At 41.9% G+C, this 19,290-nt stretch overlaps 1 protein-coding gene across 2 annotated transcripts in view; it reads right to left on the bottom strand.

The window, feature by feature from the left end:
* The window catches only part of LOC104585685 (glycerol-3-phosphate acyltransferase 9-like), a 53,502-nt gene that overhangs the window by 10,388 nt on the left and 23,824 nt on the right, over positions 1-19,290 (bottom strand). For both annotated transcript variants that reach the window (XM_010242644.3, XM_088894526.1), the window contains one exon: positions 14,657-14,756. In XM_010242644.3, coding sequence (XP_010240946.1) covers positions 14,657-14,756 — 100 coding nt within the window. The remainder of the gene's footprint in view (positions 1-14,656; positions 14,757-19,290) is intronic.

Below are 19,290 nucleotides of genomic sequence, written 5' to 3'. Positions count from 1 at the left end.
GGTGCCCCTCTTGCAACTCGTTGACTCTCGTTGACAGCTGCTTCCAAGTGAAACTGCTTGGACTGCCATTCAATCTGTGGCAGGAATCCATCCTTGAAAAGGTAGCGATCGCCATGGGAGGGGTGCTTGTCTCCTTCAAAAAACTGGTCTGAGAGCAGCTCGATTAAGAATAGCAGGTGTCAAGCCGGAAAGAGTACCGCAATCGATCGAAATTTTTGCTTAAGGTTTCTGGAGCAAAGTGTGGGTAGCGTCAGAAGTGGAAGTGACGCTCTGGAGTAGAAAATCAAAGGTTGAAGAAGAACAAGATGTGGCAGGGTGGGTGACATGTGGAGGCTTTAGGGGAAGAGAACATGGACATGTAAGTAAACAGGTGGAGGGTGTGGCAACGAAGAATGAGTCATGTATTAAGGAGGATAGGGTGGGATTTTTCTCAGAAAGAGAGCTTTTGTCAAATAATTCCTGTAGTAAGGCGGGATCTTACTCTTACAAGGAAGTCCTTAAGTTGGGAGGAAAGTCATGGGGTGTGCGGGGCCCACCTGAGAAGGAGAAGCGGCTGGTTTGTTCCCAAGAACAATCAGCTGAGAGGAAGGAAACAATAGACCAAACCGAGGTAGGTCCAATCAACCGGTGCACCGGAGGAATGCCAGCCGGCATGAGGATCTGCTAGTAGTCATGTGAGATTGAGGGGTGTGTCGATGGGAGATCACAGGCCTCGTCTGCCTTTGTCCCCAACCTCTGAAATGGCAGTCAAAAGCAAGAAAGGGGTTGATCTGAAATGGATGCCCAGATCTACCTGCTCAGTGGGGCATCCAAACCCAAGATTTTCCAGAAAGAGATAGGGGCGGAGACAGGACAGCGATATGGATTGGTGTAGTTCAGAAGAAGAAGAAGATTATTAAAGCTCCGACGAGTCAAATAGTATAGGAAGTGTGTTTGAACAAAAGGCTGATGCAGTGCTAGAAATGGAGGACTGTGTTCTGGACCGTTTCTTCAACCTTCAGATAGCAGAGCAACGAATTCAGAGCCAACTGAGTAGCAAACTCCCAGCCATTCAGGTTTATTCTGGTCAGGAGGATGATACGAACTCAGAAAGGGGGGGAGCCGACCAAAACCAGCGGCAAACACAGGGGTTGGACATATCGAACGGGGAGAATAGCCAGAGGTTGAGCGCAGGTGCACCAATAAGGGTTGAGGCACCATTAATAGCTCAAACTGTTAGTGTTGCACCAATAGAAACCCAACTTGGAACACCTACTGAGGAGGGATTGAGGGTGATTGATAAGGACCTGCCTTCGAGCCATTCTTCTTTCATCAACCCTAACCTTCAAGGTGTTAGACAGTTTTGTATGCCCTTAGCTTCAATCAGAATGATGTACTTTATGAGTTTATTGTAAATGAATAAAGGTGCATATTTGATTCATGTTCCCTTGGTATGTTTCTGTGTAATACCCTTAAACTGGACACTTAATGAGACTCGTGTTAGTTTAGAATGTTCACAGCCAGTGGGTCGGTCTGGAGAGACCTATCCTGACAAGGCTGACACTGTGGTGCCACCAAGTCGGTTGGGGTGGCCTGTCTCAGCTGCCGGGGTGAGACCCTAGGCACATACAGTGTAGGATTAATTGAATCTTTGAACTGGACCAGATTTCCAGTATTGCCCTGGACCTTGGAGATTGATGGGCAAAACTGGAAAGTTACACCCGACCCCTAGACTCGATTATGATACTACACTAGGTGTCGGATTGGGCTATCTTTGATGTACCAATCAGTGAGATCCTTAGCGGGGGTCAAAACCTGGGTATGTTGGGACAGTCCGAGAATTCATTTGAGTGGGTGATCATAGTGACAGGATCAGCCCCTTTGTCGGACAAAGGTAATGATCGGGGATGCACTCTCACTGATGGAAACCAAGACTGCTAGCAGCCAATTTCAACCGTTGAGATTTGTTTTGCAAAATATATTTTATATAAGACATAAAAGTATATATATTATGGTTTCTAAAATGTTTGCAAGAAGGTTTTAATTCCCGGGATCCATATGAGTGGAGAGTGCAACACTGTTCCTTGCAGCCGAGGGAGAGGTCCTCTCTTGTCGGGCAGTGTATGATCATTATGGGCTGAGAGGTTAAGTGTAAGACCATTGAGGATAATACCTGATGGGCTAATCTTGCATCTGCCCACAGTCCCTGGGTGTTACAAGGTGGCTTGGCCCAAGGACCTCTTAGGGTAAGTGTTGGGCCCGTAGAGCCCATTTGATGGGTTTCAGGGGGTGCACTGTCTTTAATAGTGTATTCGGCCAGGCCTTGTAACAAAGGCTGGGCCGAACCCATGTGGCTGATGTGTAGATCAATGCTTGGGTCCCACGCCATACAAGGAAGCCCAACTGGGTAGCAGTTAAGAGGGTTAAGTGAGCACATAAGCTTAATGGGCCTAAAGCCCAATTCGAACTGGGCTGTTTATTTAGTTAATAAAGTGGCGAATTCTGAAGTGGATCAGCTAATAGGATTGGGCTTAGACCCTATCCACTTAGAGAGTCCAAGATCTGAATAAGATTTAGATCTGGAGACCTCCTAATTAGATTAGGAGATGACTGATCTGATCTCCAGATAAGATAAGGATTATCCCTTATCACTTAAAGGGACTTCTAACCCAAATGTGATTTGGATTAGCAACTCCTAATCTGATTAGGAGCTGATCCCTTTAAGATTATAAAAGAAGAAGGGGGCGGCAGCCTTTAGACACAGATTATCAGGTTTTCTTTAATGCTGAAAAGAAGAGAGAATTCTGCTCCCTGCAAATACTCTCTTGCTGCCCTGTTTGCCAGTTCGATCTCCAGTTGTGGGAGAAGTCAATATTGGATCTTGACATCAGTTCTTTGAGAAAGGATTGAAAGGAAGCTGTGCTCACGTACCATCTTGCTGATTCTTGCGAAGGACAGAGTTCTTGGAGAAGAACACTGCTGATTCTGCTCCACCTGCACTGCGCCATCTTCAGTGGGAGCAGTCTTTGGATCCTTCCTTGGGCGTGAACACCTTCGTTGGGAGATTCTACTTCTCCATATCAGGTATAATTCTCTCCTACTCCTTTTGGTTCAGATCTGGTTCAGTTTAAGGTCCAAGAATGATCCTTGAAAATATGATTTTCTAAATAGGGAATATGATTCCCAGTTGAAGGGAGAGAAAAATTTTTGAAATTCGCCCCTTATTCCGCAATCTTTGGGCATCCATGGGATGGATCTCTCATCCCTTCACAAGGTACTATTGTGAATTCTTTTTTGGCAACTAATGATTTCTCTAGTGCCTGTGCAGATGTTACAAAATCTCACCAACCTCTAAATGAGCCTTTGAATACAGTGATTGCTAATGAGGGAGGAGCTGGGAGAAAAGGGGAAGGAGAACTAGAGGAGAAGGGGGGAAAAGGAGGGGAAGGAAGGAGAGATGTAAACAAGGAAAGTGATAGGAAAGAGAAAAGAAGTAGGAAAAGAAGAAGGGCAGTTAGAAAAGCAGGTGAATTCTGAGGTTTCTGAATATCAGATGAGGAACTTTCTCTAAGAGAATGGGCAGAGAGGTTAGGACTGAGAGTCTCTAACATACCTGTAGAAAAGAAGCAGAAGAAGGAACAGAAGGTTAGTGAATTCAAAGGAAGAAGAAAGAGGAGCCAGGTGGAAAAAATTAAAGATGAGAGAAGAAAGGACATGGAGATGGGAGAGAAGAGCATTAGGAGGAAAGGTAGAAAATAGGAAGGCTAAAGTAGAGGGGAGATAATAATCTGAAATGAAGATGAAGGTTATGAATTGGAATGTTAGAGGATTGGGTAGTGCGAACAAAAGAAGAATAATTAAATGATTAAAAGAGAAAAGCCGAAGGTGGTATTGTTACAAAAATCAAAAGTGCAGGAAATTGACAAGAGATGGGTGAGAAGTATCTAGGGAGGCAGGGGTATAGGCTGGGCTCAGGCTCCATCTTGGGGAGCTTCTGGAGGAATAATTACGCTATGGAGTGAGGAGTCGGTGGAGTGCTTCGAGGAGTTGATAGGCAGAATCTCGGTGTCAGTAAAACTGAGGAATATAAGTGATAATTTCACTTGGGTGATGTCAAATGTTTATGGGCCAAATTCTTATAGGGAAAGGAATGAAACGTTGGAAGAATTGGCGGTTGTTAGAGGCTTGTGGCAAGGGCCATAGTGTGTGGGAGGTGACTTCAAGGTGATTAGACACACAGATGAATCAAATAGCCCAAGACAAAAGATGACTACCAGTATGAGGAGGTTTAACAGCTTTATAGAAGAGTTGGAACTGAAGGAGATCACGACAGGGCAGAACAGATTTACTTGGACCAATTGTCAGGAAAACCCTATTCTATCTAAGTTAGATAGATTTCTAGTGACACAAGACTGGGAGGATCATTGGGGGAACTTGACATGTAGGATATTACCCAGGCTCACATCGGATCACTAGCCAATTTGTCTTAATCAAGAGGGTAATGGGGGTGGGCCAAAGCCATTTCGGTTTGAAAATATGTGGCTTACAGTTCCAGGCTTTGTGCAAAAGGTGAGAAACTGGTGGGAGGACACCTCAGTGGCTAAATGGGAAGGGATTAGGTTCCATAGAAAGCTTTAGAATTTGAAAGGAAAATTAAAGGAGTGGAACTCCAATCAGTTTGGGAGGGTTGAAGAAAGAAAATCCACCTTGATTAGTCAGATTAAAGAAATTGATAGAAAGGAGGAGGAAGGAGAAATGGGCATGGAAGAGAAGGACGAGAGGACAAATTTGAAAAAAGAGCTGGAAGCCACACTATTGAGAGAGGAGATATCATGGAAACAAAAGTCAAGAGAAAGGTGGATAAAGGAAGGTGATGGGAACACTAGATATTTTCATGCGGTTGCAAATGGTAGGAGAAGGAAAAATTGTATCTCTATGCTGGAATTGGAAAGTGAAGCTTGTTGTAAGGCTTAAATGTTCCTTGTAACTGATGTTAGTGGGACAGTTTCAGCTACTAGTCCTTTCTTTCTTTTTTTTTTTTTCTTATTGTTCTTATCCTAGGATATGCCGCCAGGGGTATACTTGTAATTTTGTCTTTTTTATAAAGATTAATATAAATAGAAGACTGGCGGCTGCCAGTACTGGTTTTGCTTTTCTTTCTATCATCCGTACCTCTCTCTCTCTCTCTCTCTCTCTCTCTCTCTCAATCACCACAAGCAACAATAAGGTATCAGAGCGGAATTTCTGGGCTGGAGAAGACCTACGATCCTAGCATCAGCCTTTCTAAAGAGGATTGGACGTGACTACTAGTCTCAGTTCTCTCTGGTGGCTGCACTTACAGAACCCCTAGCGACGGCTTGTGTTTTCAATCTTCTCTGGTGGTTGTGCTTGCAGAAACCCTAGTAAGTCCTGCGGCTGTACTTCTGCTGAAACCCTAGTGGCCCCAAGCGACAGTTACTGAAAAACCCTAGCTGTGTCTGGCCGTGGGATGGTGCTGGTCTGCTGAAACCCTAATCGAAGGAGGGTGTTGATGGCGCAATGAAACCCTAGCAGGTTCTGATCTAGTGCTGAACAGGTGTGGTTTTGTTTCAGTTTATCTCAGTATTCTTTATCCAATGGTGCGTAGGGCTTATGCCTTGATTATATGATTACTAGTTTGAATAATTGGATGGTTAGAGTGGGGGAACCGCATTCAGACTGACAATAATGTCTGTATTGGTGGTGCTGAACTGATGACCGGACTATTTATTGTTCTGTTTGGACGTTGTAGTGACTGATCTCTTATTCTCAGCAGTAGTTCTTGTTCTCTCAGCAATATTCAATAGTTTGTTGCTCACATTCTAGGAGTAAACCCTGAGTTGCCACATTCCAGTTGTGGCGGCTGTGCTGTTAGGTGGCATTTGGACTGGTTGGTTGTAATATTAAATGGCAAGTCATGAACTGACCTCACCGGGGAACACCCCAACCCGCAACACAACAGGTATGGGAGGTGAAACCATGGTTTTTCCCATGCAAATTACCCCCTTGAACGGTCTGAACTACCTGGAGTGGGCTAAGAGTGTAAAACTCTATGCAACGGCAAGGGATAAGGCCGATTACATCAATGGAAGGGTGAAAGAACCCAAGGGTGAGACGGCTGAACATGATAGGTGGGACCAAGAAAACAGTATGGTGATGTCTTGGCTCCTCGCAGCCATGGAACCTGATGTGAAAAGAATTTTATGTGGGCAGACACCGCCAGTGAGATCTGGGAACAGGCCAGAATTACCTATTCTGAGCAAAGGCATTATGCCAAGATTTACCAACTACAAGCTGAGTCCTCAACATGTAAACAGGGAAACCGTAGCTTGTCCTCATTATTTAGCTCTTACCTCCATATGGAAGGAGTTGGACCATTATCAGGCCATAGAGTGGAAGCACGATGATGATGCTAAGGCCTACAGGAAGCTGATCTCTCAGCAACGAGTGTTTGCTTTCTTGTTAGGGTTGAACCCTGTATATGAACCATTAAGGGTGCAGATCCTAGGAAGCAAAGAATTTCCTACAGTACACGAAGTATACTCCCTTGTCCAATCTGAAGAAAGTAGGCGAAGTGTGATGGTTACAGCTGAGGGGGAGCATCAAGTTGCCTTGGCTGCGGTGAATAACAGCTCAACAGGGAAGAAAAGTGATCCTAAGAAGGCAGATGATAAAGATAAACTCTTTTGTACCCACTGTAGAAGGTCACGACATACACGTGACACCTGTTGGGACATCCACAGCAAACCCAAGTGGGCAGCAAAGAATCAAGAATAGGGTAAAGGTCACTTGAAAAGAACGAGTGCAGCACATGTGGCAACCCAAGACACTCAGGTTGCTAGTAGTACCCGGGACCCTCCTAATAAGCCTGACCCCAAGGAGGATATAATGAATTCATTCAGAGAGCATCTGGAATCTTATGGTAGGGCATTGCGGCAATTGGACAGCTCAGTCACTGGTACTCCCTCTACCTCTTTTGCATTTACTTCAGGTAATGTGGCTTCTGCATTCCATGTCACTCCCACGGATTCCCCTTGGATTATTGACTCAGGGGCCTCAAATCACATGACCGGTAAGCCTAACCTATTCCATTCTTATAGCCTTTTGTCAGGAAGGGATAGAGTGAGACTTGCAAATGGTTCCTTTTCTTCCATTGCAGGTCAAGGATCGATGTCCCTTCCCCATGGCCTTAACCTGAATTGTGTATTGCATGTCCCTCAACTTCCCATAAATTTGCTTTCAATTAGTAGCATTACAAGTTCTTTAAACTGTAGTGTAACCTTTTTTGCTGACTCGTGTGTTTTTCAGGACCTAACTTCTGGGAGGATGATTGGTAGAGGAAGCCTAGTGGACGGTCTCTACATTCTCGACAACAAAGCTGGTCACTCCGTGTCATCCTCAGAGTCACATAGTCAGTCAAATAAGAGTCAAATTTTGTTGTGGCACAGTCGTTTAGGTCATGTTTCTTTCGAAGTAATAAAATGTTTGTTCCCACATTTATTTAAGTCGTGTTCAGTGTCAGAGTTCATGTGTCAAACGTGTCAGTTGAGTAAACAATGTAGAACAACCTTTCATTCAAGCAATAAAATATCAAATGTTCCTTTTCATGTTGTGTATTCTGATGTATGGGGGCCTACAAATGTAATCTCTAAGGGTGGATATAAGTATTTTATTACATTGATTGATGATTACTCTCGCTATACATAGGTAATCCTTATGCGTAGCAGAGACGAGGTTCCAAAGATAGTGAAAGACTTCCAGATGATGGTGTTTACACAGTTCCGTGTTGAAATATAGATCTTCCAATCCGATAATGCGAAGGAATACTTCCATGGGGAGCTAAATGAGTTCTTCGCCTCCCATGATTCTATTCATAGAAGCTCATGCGCCAGAACACCATAGCAAAATGGGGTTGCAGAAAGAAAAAACAGACACCTCCTTGAGGTAGCCCGCGGGATGATGTTACACATGAATGTCCAAAAAAGGTTTTGGGTGGATGCTATACTTACAGCTGCGTATGTCATCAACCGCATGCCCTCCAGAGTATTGAATTACATGACCCCTCATCAGTTACTGTACCCTCAGTCACCTTTATTTTCCATTCCCATGAGAGTCTTTGGTTGTTGGGCCTTTGTCCATGATTTATCTCCATCTAGAGGTAAGTTAGATCCTCGATCCATTCCTTGTGTCTTCCTGAGGTACCCATCCTCTCAAAAGGCGTATCAGTGTTTTGACCCGATTAGTCGTAAATCCTTTGTGTCTATGGATGTGTCATTCTTTGAGTCCGAGCCGTTCTTCCCTCCTCCTCAGGGGGGAGAGTTGTAGTGTGGAAGAGGAGAAGCAGGTTCAAGTGTCTCTTCCTTCTATTCCGAACCTCACTTCCTTTCGTGTCTTCCAACGTACTCGTCGAAGAGATCAGCAGTGTGATAGAAATGTGGAGCAGCCAAACACTAAGCAACTGACATCATCAGAATCCCAGGAGGTAAGTCCAACCCCTAACCCTACTCCCACTGTGGACGACCTAGACATCCCTATTGCTCAACGAAAGGGAGTCAGGTCTTGCACTACCAAACACCCCATTACCCACTTTGTTTCCTATGACCACATCTCTCCCTCGTACCGAGCCTTCCTATGGGCAGTTGACTGCATCCCTATTCCCAAGAATGTTGCAGAAGCCTTAAAATACCCTAAATGGATAGATGCCATGAAGGAGGAGATTGATGCCCTCCACAAAAATCAGACTTGGGAATTGGTGGATCCTCTAGAGGGGAAAGAACCCGTGGGGTGCAAATGGGTGTTCACAGTTAAGCACAAGGCAGACGGAACAGTTGAAAGGTACAAAGTAAGACTAGTAGCCAAAGGGTACACACAGGTATATGGAGTTGACTATGATGAGACTTTTTCTTCGGTGGCTAAGATGAACTCAATTAGGGTTCTCCTATCCTTAGCTGCTAACTTTGACTGGGAATTGCATCAACTGGACATAAAAAATGCCTTCCTGAATGGTGACTTGGAAGAAGAGGTAATACATGGTTCAACCTCCTGAATTCTCTGCCAAGGGAAGTGAAAACAAGGTGTGCAAGCTACGGAAGTCTCTCTACGGCTTAAAACAGTCTCCTAGAGCCTAGTTCAGTAAGTTTCACATGGCAGTTCAAGAGATGGGGTTCCAACAGTGCCAGTCTGATCATACACTCTTTGTGAAGAGATGTCAGGAGCAGGTTGCGATATTGATAGTGTATGTAGACGATATCATCATTACAGGGAGTTGGAGTTCAGAGATACAGAAATTGAAACAATTCCTTGCATCCAAATTTGAAGTGAAAGATCTAGGACTCCTAAAGTATTTTCTTGGGATCGAAGTTGCCCGTTCAAAAAGGGGTATCTTTGTCTCTCAAAGGAAATACACCCTTGATCTATTACGAGATACAGGTAAATTAGGTGCAAGGCTGGCAGACACTCCTATGGATGCGGACCACAAGCTAGGTGGCTGTATTGGTGAACCTTTGAAAGATGTAAAGCAGTTCCAAAGGTTAGTGGGAAAGCTGATTTATCTATCCATGACCCGTCCAGATATTGCCTATTCAGTTGGAGTTCTGAGCCAGTTTATGCACTCTCCTAAGAAGCCACACATGGAGGCAGCAGAGAGAGTCCTTAGATACCTGAAGAAACATCCAGGAACAGGCCTACTATTCAGTAAACACAATCACCTAAAGGTGGAAGCCTTTATAGATGTTGATTGGGCAGAAGCCGTGGATGATAGAAAGTCCACTAGTGGGTATTGCACATTTGTGGGAGGAAATCTGGTGACCTGGAAGAGCAGGAAGCAAAGTGTGGTAGCAAGATCAAGTGCAGAAGCTGAGTATAGAGCTATGGCACATGGGGTGGCTGAAGTCCTTTGGCTAAAGAACCTCCTAGGTGAGCTTGGAGTTGCTGTTCATAATCCTATGTCTCTTTACTGTGACAACAAGGCTGCAATAAACATCGCCAGCAACCCGGTCCTACATGAGAGGACTAAGCATATTGAGGTGGATAAGCACTTCATAAGAGAGAAACTGGAAAAAAGGGAAATTTGTATCCCTTATGTCAACTCCAAGGAACAACTTGCTGATATCCTCACAAAAAGACTTCCGTGTTCGCGGCACAATGAGCTATGTGACAAGCTGGGCATGATAGACATCTTCAGCCCAACTTGAGGGGGAGTGTTGTAAGGCTTAAGTGTTCCTTGTAACTGATGTTAGTGGGACAGTTTCAGCTACTAGTCCTTTCTTTCTTTTTTTTTCTTATTGTTCTTATCCTAGGATATGCCGCCAGGGGCATACTTTTAATTTTGTCTTTTTTATAAAGATTAATATAAATAGATGATTGGCGGCTGCCAGTACTGGTTTTGCTTTTCTTTCTATCATCCGTACCTCTCTTTCTCTCTCTCTCTCTCTCAATCACCACAAGCAACAACAGAGCTGTCATCACACAACAAGATGACATTGCAAAGGCATTAGTGAATCACTTTAAACTAATCTATAAAAGGCCAGTGGAGAATAGATGGATCTTAGAGGGTTTGACATGGCCTGCTTGAGATAGCACTTTGAGTAGAGAACTAGAAAAAGGTTTTGAGATGGAGGAAGTGAAGGCATCTATTTTCTCAATGGATAGGTCCAAGGCACCAGGACCAGATGGATTCACCATGGCTTTTTACCAAGATTGTTGGGAGTGGCTAAAGGAGGATTTAATGAAAGTATTTGAGGAATTCTACCACAGAGGGATGATCAACAAAGGGGTTAATGCTACTTTTATTGCATTGATTCCTAAGAAATCAGGAGCATGTCACCCCAAGGATTTTAGACCCATTAGCCTAGTGATAAGCCAATACAAAATCATAGCCAAGGTTCTCTCCAATCGCCTAAAAAAGGTACTCCCATCAATTATATCACAGTATCAAGGAGCTTTAAGAGAGACAGATTTCAGATCAACTGCTCATTGCAAATGAGTGTGTAGAGGAATTCAAGAAGAATGAGAAGAAAGGTATTGTGTGCAAGTTGGATCTAGAGAAAGCCTACAATTTTGTGGACTGGGGTCTCTTGATTGAAGCTTTGAGCAAATGTGGCTTTGGTGCAAGATGGTGCAAGTGGATTAGAGGATGCCTAAAATCTTGTCATTTTTCAGTCTTAGTGAATGGGACGGTTATAGATTTTTTTGGTGCTATGAGAGGTGTGAGACAGGGGGATCCACTTTCACCGGTTCTATTCACTATTGTAGCAGAGGTGTTCAGTAGTTTGATCACAAAAGCAGATGAAGTGGGTCTTGTAAGAGGGTGGAGAGTGGGGAGAGACAGGGTGATGGTAACCCATCTTCAATTTGCAGATGACATCATTATTTTTTGTGAGGGGGAAGGTGAGGAAGAGGCTAGGAATTTGAGGATGTTATTGAGCTTGTTTGAAAAGTTGACAAATCTGAAGGTTAATCTCAATAAAAGTGTAGTAGCTGGGGTAAATATGGGATAGGAGGAGATTGAGCTGTGGGCAAGGGAACTCGGATGTGTGTCCAGTGATTGGCCTATGAAATACTTAAAACTTCCTTTAGGTGCAAATTCTAGATCTTTGACCTTCTAGAGCCCGATAGTGGAGAGATTTGAGAAGAAGTTAGCGGCTTGGAAGAGGAATTACATTTCTTTGGGAGGTAGGATAACCTTAATCAAATCTACTTTAGTTAACATTCCGGTTACCTATCGGACCATCGGTGTTTACCGTGCCTCAGGCAATTGTAAAGAAGTTGGAGAAAATTATGTGGGATTTCTTGTGGGAACCGTGGGAGACAAAGAAGGATCACCTAATTAGATGGGAAATAGTTTGTAGAAGGAAGGAATATGGAGGGCTGGGGTTAGGGAGGCTGAAAGAAAAGAACCAGGCTTTTCTAGGAAAGTGGTTGTGGAGATTCCCGAGAGAATCAGATAGGTTATGGCATAAAGTGATTGCTAGTATTCATGGGCTCTTAGAGAATGGGTGGGATGCTGGAACTTCTAGCAGGGCCTCTTGCTCTTCACCTTGGAAAGCGATTCAGAAATGCCTCCCATTTTTTCTCAATCACATCAAACTTGATATTAATTCAGGTAATAAAATCAAATTCTGGGAGGATCTTTGGGTAGGTGAAGCCCCTTTAAAGGATTCCTTCCCTTCCTTGTTTACCCTTTCTGCTCTCAAGGGAAAGCCAATTTCTGAGTTCTTGCTCCCCTCTCCCTTGGTTAATGGGTATGGGTGGAATCTAGGCTTTCACAGAAATGTAAGGGACACTGAGTTGGGCCTTGTTTCAAACCTACTACACATTCTTAAGCGGGTTTTCCTTGACCTAAGTAAACAAGATGATAGAATTTAGACTCTACATCCTTCTGGGGTTTTCAGTTGTGCTTCCTTTTTCAAGTCGTTGTCTATGCCTTCTCAACCAGTTGCTCCCTTTCCAGTCAAAGAGATCTGGTGTCATCCAATTCCCCCCAAAGTGAGTGCTTTCTGTTGGGAGGTCTTCCATGGTGCAATCAACACTTGTGATATTCTACAGAGAAAGAGACCTGGATAGTGCCTTTCCCCAAATTGGTGCTGCTTGTATGAATCTAATGGTGAATCTGCTATTCACATGTTCATTTCCTATCCATTTGCTTGTGGTATTTGGGATTGGTTTTTTTTCTCTTTTTGGGTGCAGGTGGGATACTCCGGACAGATTGGACAGGTTGTTTGATGGTTCTACTTTGAGCTGGCCAAAAAGGAGGGGAAGACTGATGTGGAGGTGTACAAGAGCAACAATAATCTGGACCTTATGGGAGGAAAGAAATAAACGTATATCTGAGGAAAAGAAAAGGAGCAAAGAAGCATTAATTAAAGGGATTATGGCAAAAGTGGCTTTCTGGATAAAGACAATGGAGTTGTTTTCAGCTTTCTCTATTGATGACATATTAAGGAACTAGAGAACAATTGCAGCCTCAACTTCAGCTAAGCAGAAGGCACTAAAGGGCTGGTAACTCCCAGAGGTTGGATTCCTGAAATTATATTTCAACGGAAGTAGTTTTGGGAATCCGGGACCGTCTGGAATTGGAGGGGTTTTAAGAAATGAAAGCGGAGTGATCATGGGAATGTACTCAGGCCCCATTGAAGTGTGTGATTCTGTAACAGCAGAACTGAAGGCAGTAATTTATGGGATGCAGAAATCTATAGAAATGGGGATACGAAAGCTAATAGTTGAAGGTGACTCCAAAATAGTGATAAGTTGGTTAAAACAGAATGAGAAGGTTCCTTGGTTTTTCAGAAACAAAATCAAACAATTCAAGAGGTTCTCAAGGGATATGCAGCTGATATTTCAATGGACTCCTAGGTCGGCAAATGGTCTAGCTGACCAGCTAGAAAAGCAAGGGGTAAATAGGGCAGAGTGCTTCTGGGCTCAATTGCAAGACTGAATATTAAATTGTCTCTGTATTTTATTGATGGTAGCCAAGGCTGCCCTTGTTTCTCTACTCTTTTCTTATTCTAAGTAATAAAAGATGATGTTGATTACTGATAAAAAAACTAGATTTTCTTATTTTCTTATAATTAAAATTTTAAATTGTTATACATGTTATAGAGGAACAATATTAAAACTAAAAGGGAGATCATGATTTTCTAAATTATTTAGACAGAATTGATAAAAAACGAAAAAGAAGATGCCAATGCATCAAGATTAGCATATATTTAGAACATAAATCACAACAGATTGCAAAATCAACTTCCATTGTCTAGTGTGCAATAAGATTAGCATCTGGGGATTTTTAAACCATTCCAATTACAACTAGATGCTGATGCATGTAGTGTGGAGATTCTGTGACTTGATGTATCTTATTAATATAGTTCCTGTTGTATATTACTTTACTTGTATATTTTATTTTTTTCTCTTTCAGCCCTATATGGGCATTCTTGTAATTGTAATATCTTTTAATAATATAAGAGACTCTTTGAGGTGGGGGTAAACCATTCTGGACACCTCTAAGATTATTCTTGTTCTCTTCTCTATTCAGCCAAGGGTGTTGACATGTAGATCATAGAAAATTAAAATAAAATAGACATTTTCCATAGTATTATACAAATTGTATGATACCTCCCGAATTTTAAAGGGAACAGGCTGTTGACAAGATGAGCAAAAATGAAAAATCCACTGAGATGGTTTGGTCATGTGCATAGACAACCAATGAAGAGTGGCTTAGTGAAAGTAGAAGATTTTAAAAGAACAAGGGAAAGACCAAAGAAAATATGAGTTGAAGTAAGAAATGATTCAAGGGCTTACACTTTGGCAGAAAACATAGCTCTTGATAGAGCAAAATAGTGGGACAAGATTCGTGCACCAACTCCAAATAGTTAGGATTAAGGCTGAGTTGACTTCAGCTGAGAATAGAACTAATAGTTTGCATGCTGTCTCCCAACATATACTTAACTTCCAATCCAGGAAAAGAATCCAAAAATGAAGACTTCAAAGATGCTAATTCCAACATTATACTTAAACTTCCAATCTAGGAAAAGAATCCAAAAATGAAAACTTCAAAGATGCTAATTCCAACATCATTATTATTTTTTCAGAAACACAGAAAAAGTGATAAGTAGTGAAAGGATTGAATGCAAAAACTGCATAAAAAATAAAGAAACCATTGTACCTCTATCTTCTTCCTCCAAGTATCGTGCCTTTTCAATAGGAAATGTACTGGAATGAAGGATGAAAGGAAAATTATCCATCCTATTGTCAATATTAAAACTCTGCATATTCAAATGACATACATCAAATTAATGATGAAAATTAAATATTCATAAAGTATACAACAAACTTTTTCTTTGTCAATAGCTTCTGGAAATTTATTAAAAAGATATGCTTAATAAAGCAGAAAGCTAAAGAAGAGGATAAGAAAGTGTTGGGCCTTGAGGGGAGTCACAGACCATGAGGAGTTGCCAAGACCGAGGGCTTCATACATGTACACACACGTAAGACTTGTACACAAGAGATGGACACCACTTACAACCCAAAAACCTAAGCTATTGGGTTATGGGCCACTCTTGTATACAAGTCCTTTGCACTTCTTGTGTCTTTCCAATGTGGAACTCTCTTTCATTCCTCATTCCATACACCTACTCACATGTGCATCCCAACAATTTTCCATTTGTTGGTGTAGAAGCGTTGGATCACATATCGTGGTTCAGAAAAAATCCTCCTACGTCCACTGGAAGAGCACACACTCCAGAGAGAGATTTTTCATTAAAATTGTAGAAGAAGAAGAAGAAGAAGGATACAAGATAGCCACTCCTTTTATATCTGACTTTGTGGTTACCATACACTAATAGCCACTTTCTATAACTACTTTATGGTTACCATGCACTAATAACCACTTTCTTTAACTACTTTATGGTTACCATGCACTAATAGCACTAATAGCCACTTTCTGTAACTGATTTTACCATACACCCCCTCTTCCTGGGGCCTTCACAACTTAGCACCGTTGTATGTTTGAAAGATTCAGGCAATGCCTAAACCTCTCCCTTGGCAATGGCTTGGTCATCATGTCTGCTATGTTCATTTGGGAAGAAATCTTCTCCAACTAAATGTCACCATCTGCTACAAAATCTTTGAGCCTATGATACCGCACATCTATGTGCTTAGTCCTTGCAATGGTATACTAGATCCTTTGCAAGACATATAGCACTCTGACTGTCACAGTGAACACAAATGTTCTTCTGATCAATTCCAAGCTCTTGAACCAATCCTCTCAACCATACAGCTTCCCTGGTTGCCTCTACTACTGCCATGTAACTCTGCTTCTGTAGTAAACAGAGCCACCGTATCTTGTAATGTAGATCTCCAACTAATAGGACCTTGACCAAGAGTGAAAATATATCCCGTAGTAGACTTTCTTTTGTCAAGGTCACCTACAAAATCTGAATCTACATACCCAACCACTTTGTTTCCTTTCAAACCATTCTGAAATAGTAAACCTATATCTTGGGTACCGTTCAAGTAGCGCAGAATCCACTTTACATCATTCCAATGCTCCTTCCCTAGATTAGCCATAAATCTACTCACAACACTAACTGCTTGAGATAAGTCCGATTTGGTGCATACCATAGCATACATAAGACATTCAACTGCACTGGCATATGGTATATGTATCATCTCCTCACGTTTTTCCTCTGTCTTTGGACAATGTTGAAGAGATAGTTTGAAGTGCTAAACTAGTGGTGTGCTCACTGCCTTAGACTCCTTCATATTAAATTTGGTCAATGCCTTCTCAATATATCCTTTTTGGGTCAACCACAACTTCCCATTGTGCCTGTCTCTTTGAATTTCCATACCCAAGATTTTTTTTGCTCCACCTAAATCTTTCATCTCAAATTCCATGCTCAATTTCTGCTTTAACTTAACAATCTCATGCAAACTCTTACAAGCAATAAGCATGTCATCGACATAAAGCATCAACAGTATAATGGAGTCATCATAAAGGAAACGAAAATAAACACAACTGACGTACTTACTTCTGATACAGCCATGTGAAGTCATAAAAGTGCCAAAGTGCTTGTACCATTGCCTCAATGCTTGCTTAAGGCCATAGAGTGACCTATTCAACTTGCATACCAATTGTTCTTTGCTAGTCTCAACAAACCCATCGGGCTGCACCATATAAATTTCCTCTTCTAAGTTCCCGTGGAGGAAAGTTGTCTTCACATCAAGTTGCTCCAACTCTGTATCCCACATAGCTACCATCGCCAACATGATTCTAATGGAACAATGCTTCACTACAAGAGAACAAATCTCATTGAAGTCCACTCCTTCCTTTTGTGCATATCATTTTGCTACTAACCTTGCCTTGTACCTAACCAGTTTTCTTGTAGATGAAGCCTCTTTCTTTCTGTACACCCACTTGCACCCAATAGCCTTCTTACCCTTGGGCAATTCTACTAACTTCCAAGTTTCATTCTTCCAAAGAGAAGCCATCTCCTCTTTCATAGCACCCATCCATGGTGAGTTGTCTTTATCTTTCATTGCCTCCTTGTAGGTCATTGAATCATCACAATTAGCTGTTAATGCATATGCAACTGTATCATCAAATTTGACTGGTCTCTTGATGTTCCTTTTAGCCCTACCTACAGCAATGGAATATGGTGGTTCCTCTTGGGATTGTGCAACTTCTTGGCTTTGATGAGAAGAATCTGTAGCGACCGGTTCACTACCCATTTTCTCTTCCTCACTTAGCTCCACCTAAATTGAGGTACTGCTCTTCTCACCATCTCGGATTTGCTACTGATTTTTCTTCAACATAGAAGCTTCATCAAATACAACATCTCTGCTTTATCTCAACCTTCTTGGTGTTAGGATTCCAAAGTCTGAATCCTTTCACCCCTTTATTGTATCCCAGAAAAATGCAAGGTTTTGACTTAGCATCAAGCTTTGTCCTCTCTCTATCCTGCAACAAAACATAACAAGGGCATCCTAAAATTCTCAAATTTGAGTAATCAACAAAATTACCAGTCCATACCTCTTTTGCTATCTTGAGTCCCAATGCTTTGGAAGGTGATCTGTTTACCACATAACAGGCCATAATAACTGCCTCGGCCCAAAACTGCTTTGGTAAATCTGCAAAAATCCTCATGCACCTTGCCTTCTCTAGTAGTGTCCTGTTCATTCTTTCTGCTACCCCGTTCTGTTGTGGTGTGCCTAGAGTAGTAAGATGTCGAGTAATCCCTTCAGCTGCACAATTTCTAAAACTCTGTAGAGGTAAACTCTCCACCATTATCTGTTCGTAGGTATTTTATCTGCTTTCCGGTTTGTTTCTCCACTTTTGCCTTCCAAATCTTGAACTTCTCAAAAGTTTCAGATTTATGCTTCATGAAGTATACCCAAACCTTTCTGGAATAATCATCAACAAAGCTAACAAAATATCGTGCTCCACCACTATTAGTCACTGGCAATGAACCCCATGTATCTGCATGCACATACTCAAGAATCTCCTTGCTTCTTTTAGTAGATGTTGTAAAACTAACCCTGCATTGCTTTCCAAAAATACAATATTTGCATAAATCTAATTTGCAAGATTTAGCACCATCAAGTAATTTCCTTTTGTGCAATTCTATCATGCCTCTCTCGCTAATGTGTGCCAATCTCAAGTGCCATAACTGACTATAATCATCATCTAAAGTAGATGTGACAGTTGCATCCCTAATGATAGTTTTTCCAATTAACCTATATAATGATCTAAAGCACCAAGTGAGACTAAACTTTTCTTAAGATCTGGGACATGTCTAACATTTGTTAATGTTCTAACAATCCCACCAAACATCTTGATTTTAATTGTCCCAATCCCAACAATTCTACCCTCGGCATTATTTCCCATAAGAACTGTGCCGCCAACATGTGACTCATATGTAGAAAACCAATCTCTATAAGGACACATATGATAAGAACATCCAGAATCAAGTATCCAAGTATCCAAGGGATCCATGCCTGAGGAGACCGTAAGAAGATCTCCATCATTCTCTATATCGGAAGCAACACTTACCACGTCTGCAGCTTTTCCTTTCTTCTTTTGAGCCTCTACAAATTTCTTGCAATCCTTTAGCCAGTGACCATCTTTCTTGCACCACTTGCATTGTGTTTTCTTCAATTTGGATTTTGATCTGCCTCTATTCTTCTTATCTCCCTCTCTTTAGATCTGCCCCATTCATAACCCGAATCCTTTGTAGTCAAATTTTCACTATCACTAAAGGTAGGCTTTCGCCGCATCTCGTTTGACAACAAAGTACTTGTGACCTCATCCATCACCAATGTATCCTTCCCATACAAGATGGTCGTCACCAAATGATTATACGATTCTGAGAGAGATGAGAGGAGAAGAATTGCCTTATCTTCTTCATCAATCTTCACATCTACATTGAGAAGTTGTGCAATCAACCGATTGAATGTATTCAAATGATCTAATAAATTGGTTCCATCTGCCATACGCAAACTATATAATTGCCTCTTCAGGTACAATTTATTAGTGAGATATTTTGTCATATACAATTTCTCCAACTTTATCCACAAGTCAATGGTGGATTCCTCATCGAGTACATTGTACATCACTTCATCTGCCAAGTATAACTAAATCATGCTCAATGCCTTCAGATCTAACTCAACCCACTCATCACTTGTCATCTTCTCTGCCTTCTCCTTTCCAAGGAGAGCTTTGGGAAAACCTTGTTGTACCAGAACTGCCTTCACCCTCTTTTGCCACAACCCAAAATTCATCTTGCCGTCAAATTTCTCCAC

Source organism: Nelumbo nucifera, chromosome 1, assembly GCF_055504915.1.
Source record: "Nelumbo nucifera cultivar China Antique chromosome 1, China Antique-T2T, whole genome shotgun sequence".
Classification (NCBI taxonomy): Eukaryota; Viridiplantae; Streptophyta; class Magnoliopsida; order Proteales; family Nelumbonaceae; genus Nelumbo; species Nelumbo nucifera.
Note: the sequence above shows the minus strand (reverse complement) of the source record. Positions and strands in the feature narration are given on the sequence as shown.